Source organism: Gekko japonicus, unplaced genomic scaffold (genome assembly GCF_001447785.1).
Source record: "Gekko japonicus isolate JY-2015 unplaced genomic scaffold, Gekko_japonicus_V1.1 scaffold1917, whole genome shotgun sequence".
Taxonomy (NCBI): domain Eukaryota; kingdom Metazoa; phylum Chordata; class Lepidosauria; order Squamata; family Gekkonidae; genus Gekko; species Gekko japonicus.
The window spans coordinates 321,240-341,025 of NW_015169837.1; the positions used below are offsets into that span (position 1 = coordinate 321,240).

Below are 19,786 nucleotides of genomic sequence, written 5' to 3' on the forward strand. Positions count from 1 at the left end.
TTATACATTTTCGTATTCCATCATTTTCTAACATTTCCCCCCATCCTCCCCCCCTCCCTCCAGTCTATTGTTTTTAGTCCTTTTCTCTCAGCCAGGGGCATAGTGTTTGAAGCTTCCACTGAACGTCGTTCCTTTGTTCTTCTTCCATCCATCTCCAGTATATGGCCCATTTCTCTTGGATTGTTGCTGTTTTTTCTTCCCATGGCTTGTCTTGGTTGATTTCGGAGATTATCTCTGCCTGAATAATTTCAAACACATAGTTAAGCCAGTTTCTCTCTGTCCATTTGCTTGCATCTTTCCATCCTGCTGCTATAACCGCTTTACCTGCTAGAACCATTGCTTTGGGGAGGAAACTGAAAGGAAAAGTAGAAAGGGTCAAAACAATTGGGGAAGCTTGGGATCTATTTAAAACTACGATCCTAGAAGCTCAAAAAATATATATTCCGCAGGTTAGGAAAGGCACAAACAGGTATAGGAAAAAGCCTGCATGGTTAACAAACAGAGTAATGGAGGCTGTAAAAAGTAAAAAGAATTCCTTTAAGCAGTGGAAAGCTAGTCACAGTGAGGCTGATAAAACGGAACACAGGCTATGGCAAATAAAATGCAAGTCTGAGGTCAGGCAGGCAAAAAGGGAATATGAGGAGCATATAGCAAAAAACGTAAAAACCAACAATAAAACTTTCTTCAAATACATTAGAAACAGGAAACCAGCCAGGGAGGCAGTGGGGCCCTTGGACGACCAAGGGGTAAAAGGAGTATTGAAGGATGATAGGGAAATGGCTGAGAAGCTAAATGCATTTTTTGCCTCCGTCTTCACTGTGGAAGATGAGAAGTGCTTGCCCACTCCAGAACCACTGATTTCAGGAGGGGTGTTGGAAGACCTGAGTCAGATTGAGGTGATGAGAGAGGAGGTCCTAAAACTGATAGACAACTTAAAAACTGAAAAATCACCAGGCCCAGATGGCATACATCCGAGAGTTCTGAAAGAACTCAAATGTGAACTTGTAGATCTCCTGACAAAGATATGTAATCTTTCCTTAAAATCTGCCTCCATTCCTGAGGATTGGAAGGTAGCTAATGTCACTCCCATCTTTAAAAAGGGTTCCAGAGGAGATCCGGGAAATTACAGGCCAGTCAGTCTGACGTCGATACCGGGTAAATTGGTGGAAACCATTATTAAGGAAAGAATTAGTAGGCACATAGATGAACAAAACCTATTGAGGCAGACTCAGCACGGTTTCTGTAAGGGAAGATCTTGTCTCACTAACCTGTTAGTGTTCTTTGAGGGGGTGAACAAACATGTGGACAAGGGGGATCCAATAGATATTATTTACCTTGACTTCCAGAAAGCTTTTGATAAAGTTCCTCATCAAAGGCTCCTAAGTAAGCTCAAAAATCATGGGATAGAAGGACAAGTTCTTTTATGGATCAAAAACTGGCTAGTTCATAGAAAACAGAGAGTGAGTGTAGGTGGGCAATTTTCTCAGTGGAGGGTGGTAAGCAGTGGGGTACCGCAGGGATCAGTACTTGGTCCACTGCTTTTTAACTTGTTCATTAATGATTTGGAGTTGGGAGTAAGCAGTGAAGTGGCTAAATTTGCGGATGATACAAAGTTGTTCAGGGTGGTGAAAACCAGTGAGGATTGTGAGGCACTCCAAGGGGATCTGTCAAGGATGGGCGAGTGGGCGTCAACATGGCAAATGGGGTTCAATGTGGCCAAGTGCAAGGTGATGCACATTGGAGCCAAAAATCCTAAATATAAATACACATTGATGATCAAGAGAGAGATCTTGGAGTTGTAGTAGATAACTCACTGAAAATGTCGAGACAGTGTGTGACTGCAATAAAAAAGGCCAATGCTATGCTGGGGATTATTAGGAAGGGTATTGAAAACAGATCAGCCAATATCATAAGGCCCCTATATAAATCAATGGTGCGACCTCATTTGGAATACTGTGTGCAGTTCTGGTCACCACACCTTTAAAAGGATATTATAGCTTTGGAAAAATTGCAGAAGAGGGCAACTCGAATAATAAAAGGGTTGGAACACTTTCCCTATGAGGAAGGTTAAAGCGCTTAGGGCTCTTTAGCTTGGAGAAACGATGACTGAGGGGTGACATGATTGAGGTTTATAAGATTATGCATGGTATAGAGCAGGTAGAGAAAGAGGTACTTTTCTCCCTTTCTCACAATACAAGAACTCGTGGGCACTCCATGAAATTGCTGAACGGTCGGGTTAGAACGGGTAAAAGAAAGCACTTCTTCACCCAAAGAGTGATTAACACATGGAATTCACTGCCACAGGAGGTGGTGGCGGCTACAAGCAGGGCTGGCTTCAAGAGGGAATTAGATAAGCATATGGAGCAGGGGTCCATCAGTGGCTATTAGCCACAAGGTATAGATAGGGACTCTCGGTCTGGGGCAAGGGATGCTCTGTATTCTTCGTGCTTGGGGGGGGGGCAACAGTGGGAGGGCTTCTAGTGCCCTGGCCCCACTGGTGGACCTCCTGATGGCACATGGTATTTTTGGCCACTGTGTGAAACAGAGTGTTGGACTGGATGGGCCTTTGGCCTGATCCAACATCTTATGTTCTTATAGTAATTTTAATTGAATTCTGTTTTAATATTGTGGAGTCTTAATGTATACATTTATTGGTACATATTGTAAGCCGCTGCCCTGAGCCTGCACGGTGGGGAGGGCGGGATAAAAATGTAATAAATAAATAAATGATTCACTGTTTCTTCGTGCCCTTTGTCCACAGGAATTCAGGGTGGCATTCCATACTCTCTCTCCTGTCCTCACTCCACGCTCACAATAACCCTGCAGAGGGGGCTGAACCTCAGGCAGCGTGGGGATTTGAACCCGGGTCTCTGAAGAGCCTAGTCCAACACTCTCACCCAGGGGTTCCCAACCTTTCAGAGCCTGTGAGCACCTTTGGAAGTTTGGCACAGCTTGATGGTCACAGCCACAAAACAGCTGCCACAGAATGACCGCCAGACAAGGCGGAGCCGGTCATATCATGACTGCTGCTGTTTACCTTCAGTCACACAGTGAAGGTCCTTGTGCTGCAGTGACAGCTGCTGCTGAAGCCACAGTTTTAAAAAAATCTGCAGAGCCAATCAAATCTCCAATGGCCAATTAGAAGCCTTGCTGGGCAAAAGCCCCACCCACTTTCTAAAAGCGCTTGGTGGGCCCCAGGGAAGATGACAGAAGGCACCATGGCGCCCCCGGGCACCACATTGGGGAACCCTGCTTTAACCACTACTGGGTAGCAATTCCAGTTGCTCTGCTGCATCTCCCCACTAGGGGGTGCTGCCCTGTAAGTTTCTGCATTAAAGTCGGGGACAAACAGGTGGACATTTTTCCTGCTAAAAACCTCAACCACAGCTGAGAATCAGTTCTGTCATTCAGAGCTATCCGAGCTTACACAAGGAAACACCGGTGCAAGCTGTCTGCCGCCAGTCAGCAGCACACACTGCCTCTTTATTTACGAAGAGATTGGATTTATACCCTGCCCTTCACCACCCAAAGGAGTCTCAGAGCGGCTCACAAACTCCTTTCCCTCCCCCTCCCCACAACAGACACCCTGTGGGGTAGGTGGGGCTGAGAGAGCTCTGACAGAAACTGCTGTTTTTCAAGAACAGCTCTGAGAGAACTGTGACTGGCCCAAGGTCACACCAGCAGCTGCATGTGGAGGAGTGGGGAATCAAACCCAGTTCTCCCAGATTAGAGTCCGTGCTCCTAACCACCACACCAAACTGGCTCATTTTTGTTATCATGCCTCTCCACCACCCCATGTCCAATTCACAAATAACACTCCAAACCATAACACAATAAATAAGAATAGCAGTACAGTGCTAAGTCCATATTTAAAAAAGAAACCATAACAAATTTTTTTTAGAAAAGAACCCCAGCTAGCAAGCAAGGGGAAAAACCTTAATGCAGCACAATAAAAGTGTTATGTCTTGAGAGACATAATGGTAAAGCATAATTTAGCTTCACTTATTATGTGGATTGTAAATACTGACCAATTGTGTGCATTCTGGAGGGAATGGCTTGGATTGGACGTTAACTCTTGATTGTGATTGGATGTAATGTAGCTAATGTGATTGGATGCTGTAAACATTGTAGGTGTGGCTATCCCAGCCACAATTGTATATAAGTTACCGTTTTTGCCTATGGAATTTGTCTAGCTGGTCTAGTCCTTACAAGGCTGAGCCTTTATGCTGTTCTCACTGAAATAAAGCTGAAATCACTTGTTGAACTGTTCCTCCGAGTTAAGTCTCATACATAACAAAAAGAATGCAGATGTAAGTTAGGGTCTCTGATAGCAGCCATTAAATGTCTTCCCACATGAATCTAAAATAATCTGGCTCTTCTGTGTTTTGTGTTTTTCTGCCTTTCTCCCCAGTGGAGACCTGCAGTGACTTGCGTTGCTTGCCCCTCCTCCATTTTATCCTCACAACAGCCCTGCGAGGTGGGTTAAACTGAGACAGAAAAAGAGCATGTGACTGGCCAGAAGTCACCCAGCTGGCCTCCACAGCAGAGTGTGGTTCCGAACCCACGTCTCCCAGATGCTAGTCCGGCACTCGAATCACTATATCACACTGGCCCTCTCTAAGTCAACATCATAGCATCCTATTGTTTTAATTTCATAATATTACCATTTTGGTCGTTGGATGTTTTTTCAGTCTAAAAGTCACTGTGCTATCGAGATGTTCCCAATAAAATGAAAGAATGGATGAAGAATGATTGAACGTAAAATAATTTTTAGAAACCCAAATTGACAATGAACCGAAGCAGAATCATCTTCACCTGGACTCAAAATGACAAGGTCGTCCCAAGCAAAGCTCTCGAGACAGGCTGTTCCATAATCAGGCCACCACCGAGGAGGCCTTCGCCTCCATTGAGCTGCACCCAGAACAGGGCATTTTGACAAAGATCCTGTGGAACAGGACTGTGTTGGAACAGGCAGTCCTTGGGATAGCCTCATCCTAAAAACCATTCCAGGCCTTAAAGCCTGCCATCTACCAGTTCACAGAAACAAAGGGATGTCCACAAAAGCGGCTGGTATTCCTACGCTTTCCCTGCTTGTGTTAGCAGAGCCTGGTTTTTCATCAGGACAATAATTTGAAGATATAAACGCTGCAGTTAATAACACACTCACGCCACACTTTGGGAAGTGTCCAAGACACAACACATCCCAATTGCCATTTTCACTCTAGTCCAGCAAAAAGACTGTTCTCTCTCTGTCTTTTTAAAAACTTTGCACCTTTTTTCACAAGTCCACACTTTCCAGCAAAGGAAGGAAGAGATTGGGATGGGCAGTTTCAAGAGAGAAGAAAACAAACCAGTGGAGGAGGAGGAGGAGTCTCAGAGCGGCTTACAATCTCCTTCCTTTCCTCTCCCACAATAGACACCCTGTGAGGTACGTGGGGCTGAGAGAGCTCTGAGAGGACTGCTCTTGAGAGAACAGCTCTGAGACAACTGTGACTGACCCAACGTCACCCAGCTTCAGCATGTGGAAATTTGCGGGGTTCTTTCAAGAGTTTGGGTTTGTGCTTTTTGAGAAAGTAATCACATGACTTTCACCTCTACTGATGCACAGATTTAAATCCTGGGATAGATCTGCGTCCTAAAAACACAACCGCCACAAGCCTCAGGACAGAGTTACTCCTGAGAAAGTGTGCATGCACGCCACTTTTAGCCAATAATCTCTCCCCACCGGGAATCCCAGTTGAGGGCACCAGTTCTGGAATATGCTCCAGAGGCGTGCTTTCTGGGCACCCCCGGCTTCTCTCTGCACATGATTCATGCTCACCTCACACTAGGGTTTCACATCCTGCTCGATTTAGTTAAGCTCCCTCTATTCCAGCTTTTCTCCTGACCAACAGGACTCAGACCCGGCTTAACGTGGTCTTCATTTAAAAAAAGAAAAGGCCACAACCAATCCTTAACCACGATTTAGGTCGGGGGTTCCCAACAGAGTGCCCATGCATGGGCCCTGTGGTGCCTGCCCGCTGACACTTTCCTGGTGCCCACCAAGGCAAGGTTTTTGAGTGGCTGTGCAGATTCTTAAAAACACTGCTCTGGCAGCAGCTGCCACCGCAGCACACGGATCTCCACTGTGTGTGTGACAGAAGGTCAGCTGTGGCAGCCATTTTGTGGCTAGCTCCGCCTCCCGAAGCAGTCGTTTTGTGACAGCCATTTTGTGGCTGAGCCCACCACACCATGTCATAATCCCAAAGGGGCTCACAGGCTCGAAAAGGTCGGGGGGGGGGCCTGGTCTAGGTATGTGGCCATAATGCATCTTATCCAGGGTTAAGGAAAAATGACTCCTGGTTAGGCGCTTCGTAAGCACAAAGCCCAAGAGGCCGAGGTGGCCCCCGTAAGTTGCGATCCACAGAGGCAACACATTTGTCCTTGTGCACAATCTTCAGAAGTTACAGATTCCACAAGTGAATGGACTCCTTGCCATTTATGGGGGGAATGTTAGCATTCCCCTTCCATTTATTACGCAGGATAAGATCTCACAGGCGCCCTGTCAAAAAAAAATGCTGCGGTTGTTCTACCACCAGCAGTAGGTTCCATTACAGCCTCGAGCAGATTCCCTTTGTAGAAGCGTGGAAAAATGACATTCCTCTCCTTGGAAGACACTGGAGATTCTTCTCACGTTTGTACCGTATCGCTCAGGGGGAAAGGACCAGGCCTTTCTGGTTTAACATCACGTGAACACATGAATCCGCCTTCTACTTAGGGTTGCCAAGTCCCTTTATACTCACTGGCGGGGGATGCTCCGCCGGCTCCGGATGCCGCCAGCACATCAACGGAAGTGACGTGCGACGTCACTCACGTTGGGGGCGTGGCCCAAATCATCAGGGGGGGAACCATATGGTTTCCCCCCCAACGATCTGGGCCACGCCCCCAACGTGAGCGATGTGGCTACGTCACCTCTGGTGACGCAGCTTTGGGGGGCGGAGTTTCCCCCGGGGCCCGATTCCGCTGCGGAAATCGGGCCTCCAAAGCGGGGGGTTCCCTGCCCCCCGCCCCCACTTGGCAGCCCTACTTCTACTGAGTCAGACTACTGGTCCATCAAGGTCAGTATTGTCTCCCCAGACTGGCAGCGGCTCTCTGAGTTCTCAGGCAGAGGTCTTTCACAGCACGTACTGCCATATCCTTTAACTGGAGATGCTGGGGACTGAACCTGGGACCTTCTAATAAGAAACATCCCCCCTCCAATAAATCTGGAAGAGCTGCAGACAGAAGAAGGGAGAACAAAAATCCAGTAATAAAAAAGACAAGGGTTTATTTCCCCCAAAAACACAGCTCACATAACAACTACCCTTCATATGCAATGCCATCTCCAAATGCCTCTGCTCGAACAGAAGTTCTACTGGAAATCAAGTCCCATGCTTGCCAAGTCCCATCTATGCTTAAGATCCATACTGCCTTTTCGGGGAGAAACCTCCACCGTTGAGAAGATGGGCAGGTTTTATGTGCATTATCGCCAAAGGCACACTTGCAAGGATCCTTGGGAGCAGCACTCTGAGCCTCCCATGTTCAGCTAGTGCAAGAGAACACAGCTCCTCTGTCCCAGGCATTTCAGCAAATCCCCGGGCTCTATTTGTGAAACGAGTGCTGGAGCACACAGTACAAATCTGAACCTCCAAGGAAGATTCGCCCTCTGCCTCATTCTTGAGCAAAGTTCCACTGGGGTGATAGTTTTGATATTTCCTTTTGTAACAAATGCCCCCCCCCCAAATACTTTTTCCCAACATACAATAGGATCTGCTGCAGGTGTTACGTTCCATCAAAGGCAGCCAAGAATTGTCTTTCCTTCATTACGCCTTCTCGTTCTTGGCTTCGAACTTCTCTTCCACAAGGTCTTTAAAACCTAGTTTTTCCAGTGGTTCTCTGGCCATCAGCTGCCTAAATTAAAAAAAGAAAAAAGAAAAAGAAAATATTAAGCTTGGAAGCAGCATGTTTACTCATGTCACTGGAGCTCCACAATCTTGGCCCCTTAAAATAATAAAGTAAGAGGTATCATGTGTGGGGCTGTGTGCTAGTGGGATTATGCTCAGGGAAAGGCAAGGTTCTAGCCCTCATGGATCAAAACAGGCTTGGAATGTGGGAAGATCCCAAAGTTCCTTGCCCGCCTGATGAAAAGCAGAATGACGCTGTGCAAAGCCAGGCACCATGAAAATCTCTGCACCGCTATTACATCACAATTCTTACACACAGAGAAGTATGTATAAAGGACTGCTGCTTGCTTATGTGACTTTGGGGGTGAGTTAAGGACCGCCTTCTCCCATGTGAGCCCACCTGTCCACTTGGGTTATACTCAGAGGCCCTGCCTGGGTGCCCCTGCCCTCTGAGGCCAGAAGGGTAGCAACCTGAGAAAGGACCTTCTCGGTCGTGGCCCCAAAACTTTGGATCTCCCCCCCTCCCAAGGAGATCTGTCTGTCTCCCTCTATAGGAGCCTTCGGCCAGCAGGTGGAAACTTTTTCGTTTGGCAAACTCCCAAAAACCGTTATGGCCTCCGTCCCTGGTTTTTGGTGCTGTGTTGCTTATATGTTTTTATCAAAACGTTTTAAGTGCTGTTTTTAATAGAAGAAGAGATTGGATTTATACCTCATAGAGCAGCTTACAAACTCCTTTCCCTTCCCCTCCCCACAACAGACACCCTGAGAGGTAGGTGGGGCTGAAAGAGCTCTTGACAGAAACTGCTCTTTTTCAAGAACAGCTCTTATCAGAACTCTGGCTTGCCCAAGGTCATCCAGCCAGGTGCAAGTGGAGGAGTGGGGAATCAAACCCGGTTCTCCCAGATTAGAGTCCGCACACTTAACCACTACACCAAACTGGCTCTCATGGTTCAAATGCTTTCATGTTCATGGCCTTTGGGTGGCAAGGCAGCATAAAAACATTTTATATAATAAAGAATAATAATACCTATGAAGGTTCCTGAGATACCCAGTCAGGTCCCTTGGGCAGAAAACGGCCTTCACCTAGCAAACGGCAAGCCAAGATCCTTTCACCGGCGATGCCAGAAATTGAACTCAGAACCTTTCCCATGTTAAGAGTGCTCTACCAATGAGCCACTGGTTCATCCTAAGACTCGTTAGACTGCACCAGTGGGTCACTTGTAGAACACTTTTGATCTGGGAAAGGTCCCGAATTCAATTTCTGGCATCACCGGTGAAAGGATCTTGCTCCACCCATCCTTGACCATATGAAGTTACCTTATATACCTTGGATTCCTATAGCCCAGATACAGCCCAGTTCTGATTGGCCTCAGGGAGAGCTAACTGGGATCCTTCTTAAAACTGGGGATGAAAGGGAGTGAATCTAAACCCCCCCCACACACACACACATTCCTTTACCACTAAGCTAAAGCCCTCTCCCTTCAAAAAGAGCCTCTAAGCCTTCTTAACAGGGAAATGATACCAAGATGCCTCAGTGGGAGTGTTGGGAGGATCAAAAAGACGGGAGGCATTTCAAGGGGACATTTTAGAAACAGCATTGACAGGGCTTGGTTGTTAACAGTGTTCCCTCTAAGCTGAGTTAGTGTGAGCTAGCACACAGTTTCTTAGGCTCCAGCTCATGCATTTTTGTCTTCGCTCAGGAAGGATTGCTCCTGAGCAAATTAATTTCTTCAGCATCCAAATCACTCGCTGAAAACTTTAACGCTAGTAGCTCACAAAGTAGAAATTTTGCTCACAAGACTCCACAGCATGTGCTGGATTGAGGTGTTTGGTAAAGCAGGTTATTTCTTTGGAAAGCATAAACTAATGTCAACAGCTCTGAATCTCAGAATGTCACCAATTTACCAGGCTTTGGTACCAATCTAGAGGAAGTTAGCGACACGCAAGCCACAGTCGAATCTGGGTGGCAAACGCCCCAGTCCTAAGCGCCTTTAAGTATATCCCTTTTACTTCCAAGCGAATGTGGTTAGGACTGTATCCTCAAATCACACTGTTCAGCTGTGTCAGAACATACCAGGAGGTCCTGATTGCATTTCCTAAAATGTGACATTGCTTCCGGTGCATTCTGAGATGATACAGGCCCCTGCAAGGACGGTACCGCCTCTCACAAGCCCCTGCCACGGCATTACGCTGCCAGATCTTTGGTCTATCAACGCCAGCAGTGTCTACTCTCAACAGCAGCAGGCAGAGATTTACTAATTTCCCCGGCATGTTCCTGCTGGCGCTGTGAGTGGAGATGCCAGGGACAGAACCTGGCTCCTTAGAAATACGTTAACCTATGCCCCGACTATGGGTATCCCCAAGAAAAAGAGTAAAAGACCCATATGCCAGAATTGGAATTTAAACTCAGACCTCACATCAGGGTTGCCAGCCTCCAGACCTGGAGAACTCCCAGAATTCCAACTGATCTCCAGACTACAAATGGAGAAAATGGCTGCTTTGGAGGGTGGAGTCTATGGCTTTATAACCCAAATTAGGTCCCTCCCCTCCCAAACTCCACCCTCTGCAGCCTCCACCACCAATCTCCAGGAATTTCTCAGCCCGGAGTTGGGAACCCTACCTCAGATAGGGAAACCCTACCTCAATAACTTCAATACAGCACCTCCCAGATGCCCTGACTGGCACTAATGAAGGTATAGCCCCCTGCTGGAGAGAGGGAGGGAGAGAAGAAGAGGTGGATTTATACTACACCCTTCACTCGGAGTCTCAGAGCAGCTTGCAATCTCCTTCCTCTTCCTCTCCCCACAACAGACACCCTGTGAGGCAGGTGGGGCTGAGAGAGCTCTCTCGAGAACCACTCTTGAGAGAACAGCTCTAAGAGAACTGTGACCGACCTAAGGTCACACCAGTAGCTGCATATGGAGGAGTGGGGATTCAAGCCTGGTTCTCCAGATTAGAGTCCATTGCTCTTAATCACTACACCAAAGACAGTGTCTATAGGATACAAACCCAGAGGCACAACCTATGGGGAATCACCGGATCAAATCCACTGCACCCCAGGAATTATATATGTCGAAATCAGCTTCAAGTAAGGCTTATACATACTTTTAAATGTTTTAACAGTGTTAAATGTTAAGTTTTAAATGTTTTAACTGTATATCAATCTTGGCACATTGTGCCAGACAATGTGAGCCGCCCTGAGCCCGCTTGCGGGGAGGGCGGGTTATAAATCTAATAAATAAATAAATAAATAAATTATATGATTGGTTTGACTGCTGGGTCTATTGAGAGTTTGGTGCTTGGCAAGATGTATTTGTGCACTCAGAACAAATCTCCACACTTCAAATCCATTTCTAAGCCTGAGCAGCAACTGAACACATGCAGAGGGCAAACAGCTCTTTTCTAAAACACCAGACCTCATTTTTTTTTCCTGCAAGCAAGCGAGCAACAGATCACAAGCCAAACTGTGTAATACACCCAGCACCCCACTAACGATTTCACAGATAAACCATGTAGAGGGATGGACAGCTGACATCCTGGCGTAAGCTGATCCAGCATCCACCACGCCAGAGCAGATATCCGTTGATTAGCACAATGGGAGGTTTTGCAAGAAGCGGGAAAGCACTTACCTGTCCATTCTGCATTCTAGGTATTCCTTCGATTCCTGCCTGCACAAGCTGTTCTCAAAGCCGTTCTCCCGCAGACACTTCATATATTTTTCTTTGAAGGCTTTACATTCACCTGCAACACGTACATTGGGGAGGGGGAACAGATACAGAATCACCTCCAGCTCCAGAACAAAACAGTGTCCTAGGGACAAGATAGACAGGTGGGGAGTTGTTTCACCTTCTCAAGACATTCTGTGGCAGACCCCTCCCCCGTTTATTTCCCACATTTTGTATCTTATTTGTGCACCTTTTCTCTATTATTAATCTTAATACACAATATCAATGTGTATATTTTTAAATAATGGCTATATGGGTTTTTTTCTTTATTTAAGTAATTTATACCCCACCTTTATCCCCCAATGGAGACCAAAAGTGACTTACATTATTCTTCTCTCCTCCATCTTATTCTCACAACTCTGTCAGGTAGGCTAGGATGAGTGTGTGTGACTGGCCCAAGGTGAGCCTCTGTGGTAAAGTGGGGATTCGAACCTGGGTCTCCCAGATCCTACTCTGACACTCCAACCACTACGCCATGCTAGCTCCCAGGTATGTTGCAAGCACAGATTAAAAAACAGCCTTCCTGGCTGCTCTGAATTCTTAGAAGTGCGATAATGCATTGTTGGGAGGGGGAATACATTTGACAGGAGTGGATTATTTGGGTGAAGGTAGAGATCACACCTTTCTTCTATCAGGTAAACGACCCTCCAGTTCTTTCCCATATTTTATATTTGTTATTATTTTGTGCCCTTTAAAATTTACAGTTATTGCCACATACTTTTTTTGGAAACAAAAGTACTTCTGAGGGTGTAACAGAAGAGTCATTCTTAAAGTAAATAAATACAAATTTAAGTAGGAATGCATGTACAGGTTAGTACAAAAGAAAATATGTCTTCCTGGACTAGGGTGAGCATATTCTGGCTTTATCTCATTTCTCTCCAAGCGTGAAAAAGAGGCTATTGGATGTACTGCACTATTTTTATTTCATTGTTCTTTAAAGTGTGTGGCCTACTTTTGGCACACCATTCGTTGCATACATCATACTGGTCTTTATTGCATGTTTCTTAGAACTCTGCATTCCTCTTGCAGTCCCAACAAGAAATGTGGACAAGAAATGAAGTAGATACATAAAGAGACGATCACAAGTTACATGGAGATGTCAATCACCTGTTCCAACAATTACTGTTATAACACCTAAACTACTGCCCGACCTGGATAGCCCGTGCTAGCCCAATCCCATCAGACCTCGGAAGCTAAGCAGGGTCGGTCTTGGCTAGTATTTGGAAGGGCCACCTCCAGGGAATACCAGGGTCATGACGCAGAGGCAGGCAATGGCAAACCACCTCTGAAACCTCTCTTGCTTTAAAAACAAGTCTAACTCGCCGCCTAGTGGTGCATAATGCTAAAAGAGCCAGTTTAGTGTAGTGGTTACAACTGGAGACTCTAATCTGGAGAGGTGGGTTTGATTCCCCACTTCTCCACATGTAACCAGCTGGGTGACCTTGGGTCACCCACGGTTCTCTCGGAGCTGTTCTCCCAAGAGCAGTTCTCTCAGAGCTCTCTCAGCACCACCTATCTCACAGGGTGTCTGTTGTGGGGAGAGGAAGGGAAGGAGATTGTGAGCTGCTCTGAGACTCCGAGTGAAGGGCGGAGGTATAAATCCAACTCTTCTTCTAAAAGTTGTTAGAACCTCTGGCTACCAGACAATCTTAGGATCTCCTGGCTATTCGTAGGGCTCTTTTTGTAGCAGGAACTCCTTTGCATATTAGGCGACACACCTCTAATGTAGCCAATCCTCCAAGAACTTACAGTAGCCCCTACCTAAACTACTTCTAAACCTGCAATGGTTGCTAAAAGGCTGTATGTGAGAAAGAGTCAGAAAGAGAGAGAGAGTTGGGTTGTGTAAGTATTTATTTTGCATACTGCCATTAAAAAAAAATAAAAGTAGTCACATAAGCATTTCTTTAGCTTACTGCAATTAAAGAGCTATGAAATAAAAGCAGTATAATCCAATAGGTTGGGTTTCCAATTTGGAAATGACATAAAACAGATTATGTTTACCCTAGTTCACTAGTTTTTGGGTACTAACCTGCACATCCAATCTTACTGAAATTCGTTTTTATCCGCTGACTTAGAGCACATCCAATCTTACTGAAATTCGTTTTTATCCGCTGACTTAGAGCACATCCAATCTTACTGAAATTCGTTTTTATCCGCTGACTTAGAGCATGTGTCTAGGGATCCACCCGGAACCGAATCACAGAGTTGGAAGGGACCTCTAGGGTCATCTAGCCCAACCCCCTAGATGACCCTGGAGGTCCCGTTAACGCCAGTCCCTTTAGCACCCAGAAGGGCCAAAGGGACTAGCGCCTTGACTGAGCGGGAGGGCTCCCAGCCCCGCCTTCCCTTCGCTCACCGAAATGATCCAAGGGGAAAGCGCCTTTGTCCGGCGGCTTCGGCTTAAAGCTCTTGCTCCCGAAGTTCATCGCCGTCGACATGGCAACGGAGCAACCTCCCCTGCCAGGGACGCCCGCATGGACCGAAATCGTCCCCACTTCCGGGTTCCGGCGTCGAGCCAGGCAGGGCCGTGGATCGCCGAGCCAGGCCAAAGCAAGGGGTCGCGGAGAGGCTCGAGCGAGGGTAACCGCAGCTCTCCTGGATCTACAGCCGTGTGGAAGGGATCCCTTTAGCTTGGCATCGTTGACACGTGACTCTTCGAAGGACAGTAATCTCTCCCAGCCCCCCAGTACTCATATGCATTTTCATAACAAGGGAGAAATAAATGCAGGTTTACACATACAACCCCACTACGTTACTAATTCCTTTGCTGCAGGCTGCAGCAGAAACTAACGCGGAGGTTTTCGCGAGAACTCAGGAGACTAAAGTCTTAAAGATGCTGCCACTCAGCGTAAACCGAAATCCTTACCAAATCCTTTTAAAAAATGGTAGGCAGGAAAACCATCACCAGTATCTAGCGTTGCCAACTTCCAGGTGATGCCTGGAGAGTGCCCAAATTATGAAAAAGGGGGACAAAAACCTTAACCCGAGAAATATAAATTAGGAACCTAAAGGGTTAAATACATATAAATAGGAGGACCCAATCGTAAAGATCAATAACCCTTAGGAATTTCCCAATCTGTAGTTGCCAATGCTATGGAGTTCAAGCAGCTGTTCTCTTCTTGGGTTTTTTTTGTTGCTGTTGTTGTTTTTGCTCCTCCCTTGTAATGAATACAGCTTGAAACTGAAAACGACACCCAGGTCAGTTACATAACTACTAATTTAAATGGCTTGAAACATGAGATCTTCATTATGCAGTCCCTGTAATGATTACCAATTGATTTTTCTGGATTTGCACATAATTAGTTTGTTTACTGTAATGCAAAACCCATATGTGGTAATTGACTTCCATGCGTACCATTTACCAATAAAACAATATTCAGTGCTTCAGTTGTCTACACAGGAGAGAAACAGAATGCACCAAAACAAAATGTTGCCCCGCTCTCAGGTTCTAGCAAGGCAGATCTAATTCCAGACCTTTGTTTAATTTCTGTCAAGGGCATAGGGTTAGATCGGACCACCTTTTCCGCTGGTGGAAATGGGAGGAGGCACAGCTGCAGATCACAGGACCTGCCTGGATGAAAGCCATCTGAGATGGGCCTGTAGAAAAGTGAGCTGAGAGTGAACGAAAAAGATGGCCTTATCCAACGCACGGATAATTTGTTATCCCCCCCAGATTAAGTATTCTGTTAGTCTTAAACCATTAATGTTCATAACCTATTTAATTTTTTTAATGCCATCATTTTATGGTGACTCATGGTGACCCCGAGGAGCTGGGTGGCTCAAGTGGTTAAGACGCTGAACTGCAGGCTGTGGAAGGTCGGTAGTTCAGCAGTTCAAGACCCGAGTGTGCCACATGACAGAGTGAGCTCCTGTCTCTAGTTCCAGCTCCTGCCAACCTAGCAGTTCGAAAGCAAGAAATTGCAATTTGCAAGTAGATACATAGGTACCACTTCAGTGGGAAGGTAACAGCGTTTTGTGCACCTTGGTGTTTAGTCATGCCGGCCACATGACCACGGAAACATCTTCGGACAGCGCTGGCTCTTTGGCTTTGAAATGGAGATGAGCACCGCAACCCTAGAGTCGGATTCGACTGGCTTTCGAGCAAGGGAACCTTTACCTTTACTTTACGGTGACCCCGTAGGGCAGGGATGTCAAACATGCGGCCCGGAGGCCAGATCAGGCCCCCGGTGGGCTTCTATCAGGCTCACAATGGAACTGGCTGTCTTCTGCTTCTTCCAGTGCTGCTGCTGCTGCTGCATCATCGTAGGTTTGCAGCTTACAGATACACACTTGAACAACATACTCAAGATTGCAACAGCACTGACACTTTGATGCAATAATTCAGAGCAAGAGGTGTCAATTATCAGACACTGTTAAATAAAGAAAAAATTGCAAGAGTGCTAACGTTTTAAGCATGTTTTTATTTTAAGTTAAAAAAACACCTTTGTGTTTGTGTCCTTTATAAAGTTTATATCTCTGCTACCTGGCATTACATTTTATTACACACATGGCCCGACCCAACAAGGTCTCGTTTATGTCAGATCTGGCCCTCATAACAAATGAGTTCGACACCCCTGCTGTAGGGTTGTCAAGGCAGAAGACTTCAGAGGTGGTTTACCACTGCCTGTCTCCGCATCATACCCCTGGTATTCCTTGGAGGTCTCCCATCCAAATACTAGCCACAGCCGACCCTGCTTAGCTTCTGAGGTCTGACAAAATGGGGCTAGCCTGGGCGATTTAAGCTGAAAATCACAGGCATCGGCGTCTACCTGGTGCTGTACAGCTTCCCAACAGACATTCTGAGTTTGTTTGCCATTGCCTGTCTCTGCACAGCGACCCTGGACTTCCTTGGTACAAACACCAACCAAGGCCGATCCTCAGCTTAGCTTCCGAGATCTAATGGGATCAGGCCAGCCTGGGCCATCCAGGTCAGGGCAAGAGACAAAGAGAGGTGTAGGGAGCTTGGCCTTCCTCAGTGATCTCCCATCCAAGTAGTAACCTTGGGCGACCCTGCTTAGCTTCCAAGATCTAGTGAGATCGGGCAAGCCTGGGCCATCCAAGTCAGAGCGAGGGCATATTTATAACCCCGAGCAAATTCATTTTTTAACACAGACTGAACTTTATTCCACTTTAATTGTGATTAATAGCTAATAGCTGCTAATATTTACTGTTACGTACGAGACTCAACACAGCTTGTGAACAGTGAATCAGCTTTATTAACGAAGTCAGAAGAAATCAGAACGAGACAAAAACATAGAGCAACATGCTCTCTTTTAAACAGTCCGGGCTTGGGTAGCCACACCCACAAGTCAGATATTAACCAATCACTATTTACAGATAAGGTCCGATCAGAGTGCTTCCCTCCAGAACATTGCGCAGCTCTGAATAGTCTATTTACAATCCTGTCTCATAAGAACATAAGAGATGCCAATGTTGGATCAGGCCAAAGGCCCATCCAATCCAACACTCTGTATCACACAGTGGCCAGAAATACCAGGTGCCATCAGGAGGTCCCCCAGTGGGGCCAGGACATTAAAAGCCATCCCACTGTTGACCCCCCCAAGCACCAAGATGACAGAGCATCACTTGCCCCAGAGTCTCAGAACTCAAGCTAATGCAGAACTAAATACTTAACATTTACAAAGTTTTTTTAAAAAGTACCTAATTCAAGAGCTGTTGGGAGTGTCAGTTTTCCGATCTGGTAAAATTAACTTAAATTCATAAAGGAATGATTCGTATTGTTTATTATGTTCCTAAATATCCATACTGTTATTGTATATCTATGTATCTTATTGCTATGCCATTAAAGGCTTTGACTTTAACTTAAATGAAGTGGTGGGGGGAGATTCAGATATTAGAGGAGGACTATCCTGGGAAGAAGCACGGATTCTAACAATGCCAGGCAACCTCTGACAGAGCGAAGCCGAATCCTCATATATAACATACAGGGGAAAGTTTCGGTGTCCACTGACGATTTTGACTTTGTTCCGATTTTGCTCTGGGACAGGGGACATGAATCCTGCCAAAGAAGAAGGCAACAAGATGTTTGCACGTTTCTGAGCAAACTGCATTCTGTTAATCCAGCAAAGCTCAGGGAACTGCCAAATGGGTGGGCAGAAATTCTTTTATTAGTAACAGAGCTGACTGCAAGATTTTGGTCTGCCCCGTCATCTGATACCTTTAATCAGCGCCCCGATTCAGCTAACACAGAGAGGCTAGGCAGGTCACCAGTGGGGCTATCATAACTGATCTCCAGACTACAGAGATCAGTCCCCCTGGAGAAAACGGCTGCTTTGAAGGGTGACATTACATCTCACTGAGGTCCCTCCCCTCCCCAAACTCTGCCTTCCTCCGGCTCCATTCCCCAGGAATCTCCCAACCCAGAGTCACCAGCAATGCATGAGGGTTTCTAGCTTGGAAAATTCCTGGAGATTTGGGAGTGGAAGCTGGGGAAGGCAAAATTTGGGGAGGAGAGCGACCTCAGTGGGGTATAATGCCACCCTCCAGAGCAGCCATCTTCCCTTGAGGAACAGATCTCTGCACTCTGGAGGTCAGTCGTAATTGGCGATCTCCACGTCCCACCTGCAGGTGGGCATCCCTCCCTAGCACCATGTTTATTTAAATTTAGAAGATTTCTAGAGTGCCCTTTCAGAGATCCACTCCAAGTGGCTTGGCACTTCACAGAAACGTAAAGTCATGCAAACCGACAAACCATTAAAAACCCGGCCCATAAAAACTTCAGGAGCATAAAAGCACGTAATATCCCAAAGCACAAGACATTTAGCAGCCTGAATGATCCTCCTAACAGTGCCTCCGGCCAGAAGCAGAAACCAAATGTAAAAATATATTAAGATCAAAACTTTTGATCAAACAGCCAAAGGGGCCGATCCAGATCTTGGCACGCCAAATTGGCAGCTGTTTTGGGAAGCGCAGTGGACGCTTATGCAGGGAAGCAAATCCCTTGTAGTGGTGTTGACAGTCTTACCCACTTCCTCAGACTACCTCACCAGTCCTTGGCCATTGAGCTCTCACCCCTACCCACCTCCCAGCTATCCATCATGCGTGAACGCTCTCCAGTGCCCCGATTTTGTTCCTGTAGAACCTCTATCTTTATTCTCCTTTCAGCACACCTTTGTTAATACCTGCAGGGCTTGGCCAAGAAACCTGGCTGGCTGGGGAAAGCATCATAGGATGTGTTCAGGTAAACGGCTAAACATATCTGTCAATGCACAGGGGGAAAAGTCAGAACAGATCTCTGGCATGTCCCAGCGCCATGGCCAACCTCAATTGCCCTCTGTCCCGGGGCCAAAACTCATTCGTCTCCTCCCTGACCTCTCCCTGGCCTGACTTCTAGCACATATTGCAACCCAGGGTTGCCACCCTCCCCGGGGGGGAGCCCTAGAGATCGCCTGGAATTACAACTTGTTATGTAGTGGGTGGTCGCCCGTACAAACGATAGACAGCGTGGTGGTGCATGGCACGCTTTATTCAGTACACAACAAGAAGAAAGAAGAAACGGCCGGCAGGCCAACTATATACAAACCTGGGGACACCCCCCTGGTCACCATTGGTGGGTTTGAATCTCCCGCCATGGTTCCCATTGGTTCCCCAGTGTAGGGCGAGGATCCTAGTCCCCATTGTTGTCCAGGACTGAAGCTCAGGTGTGTGTGCTGACCTCAGGTGGCGGTCAGTGGACACAACATCCCTCCCCCCATAGTCCGAACCCTCCCCTATGAAACATAGTCTTTAAGGTACGCTGGGGGCCGTCGCACCCTCGCGGATCGTCTGGGGGCCGGAGCTGGGGCCTCCGGGGTTCGGACCTCCGGGGCAGAAGTCTGAGGTGGTGCTGGGACCTCTGCGGCTACTGATTCGGGCTCTGGGGACCCCGCATCCGCTGCCGGGGGCTGGTTATCCTGGTGTGAGTCCTCTGGTGCGGGCAGGGTTTGTTCTGGACCCTCGTTAGGACCCTCTTCTAGCTCTGCCCGCTGCTCCGGTACCTCTGCTGGCATGTGATCAGGCAGCATTCGCCGCCGGAGCTGGTCGATGTGCCGCCTGAGGCCCTGGCCGCACTCTGTGGACAAGATTAACCTTGGGTGAGATATTTTAATATTCGGATCCGAACGTGAGTACTCATGTGGG

The 19,786-nt window shown here is 46.9% G+C and overlaps 1 protein-coding gene across 1 annotated transcript; it reads right to left on the bottom strand.

Moving 5' to 3' along the window:
* Positions 1 to 151: 151 nt before the first annotated feature.
* Positions 152 to 14,142, bottom strand: LOC107115564 (cytochrome c oxidase assembly protein COX19). The gene is made up of 4 exons (XM_015417304.1): positions 14,004 to 14,142; positions 11,552 to 11,663; positions 7,781 to 7,929; positions 152 to 238 (listed from the first exon to the last, which is right to left on the bottom strand). The coding sequence occupies exons 1-3, from the start codon at positions 14,083 to 14,085 to the stop codon at positions 7,842 to 7,844; spliced, it is 282 nt and encodes a 93-aa protein (XP_015272790.1). The 5' UTR covers positions 14,086 to 14,142; the 3' UTR covers positions 152 to 238; positions 7,781 to 7,841.
* Between the last annotated feature and the right edge of the window lie 5,644 nt (positions 14,143 to 19,786).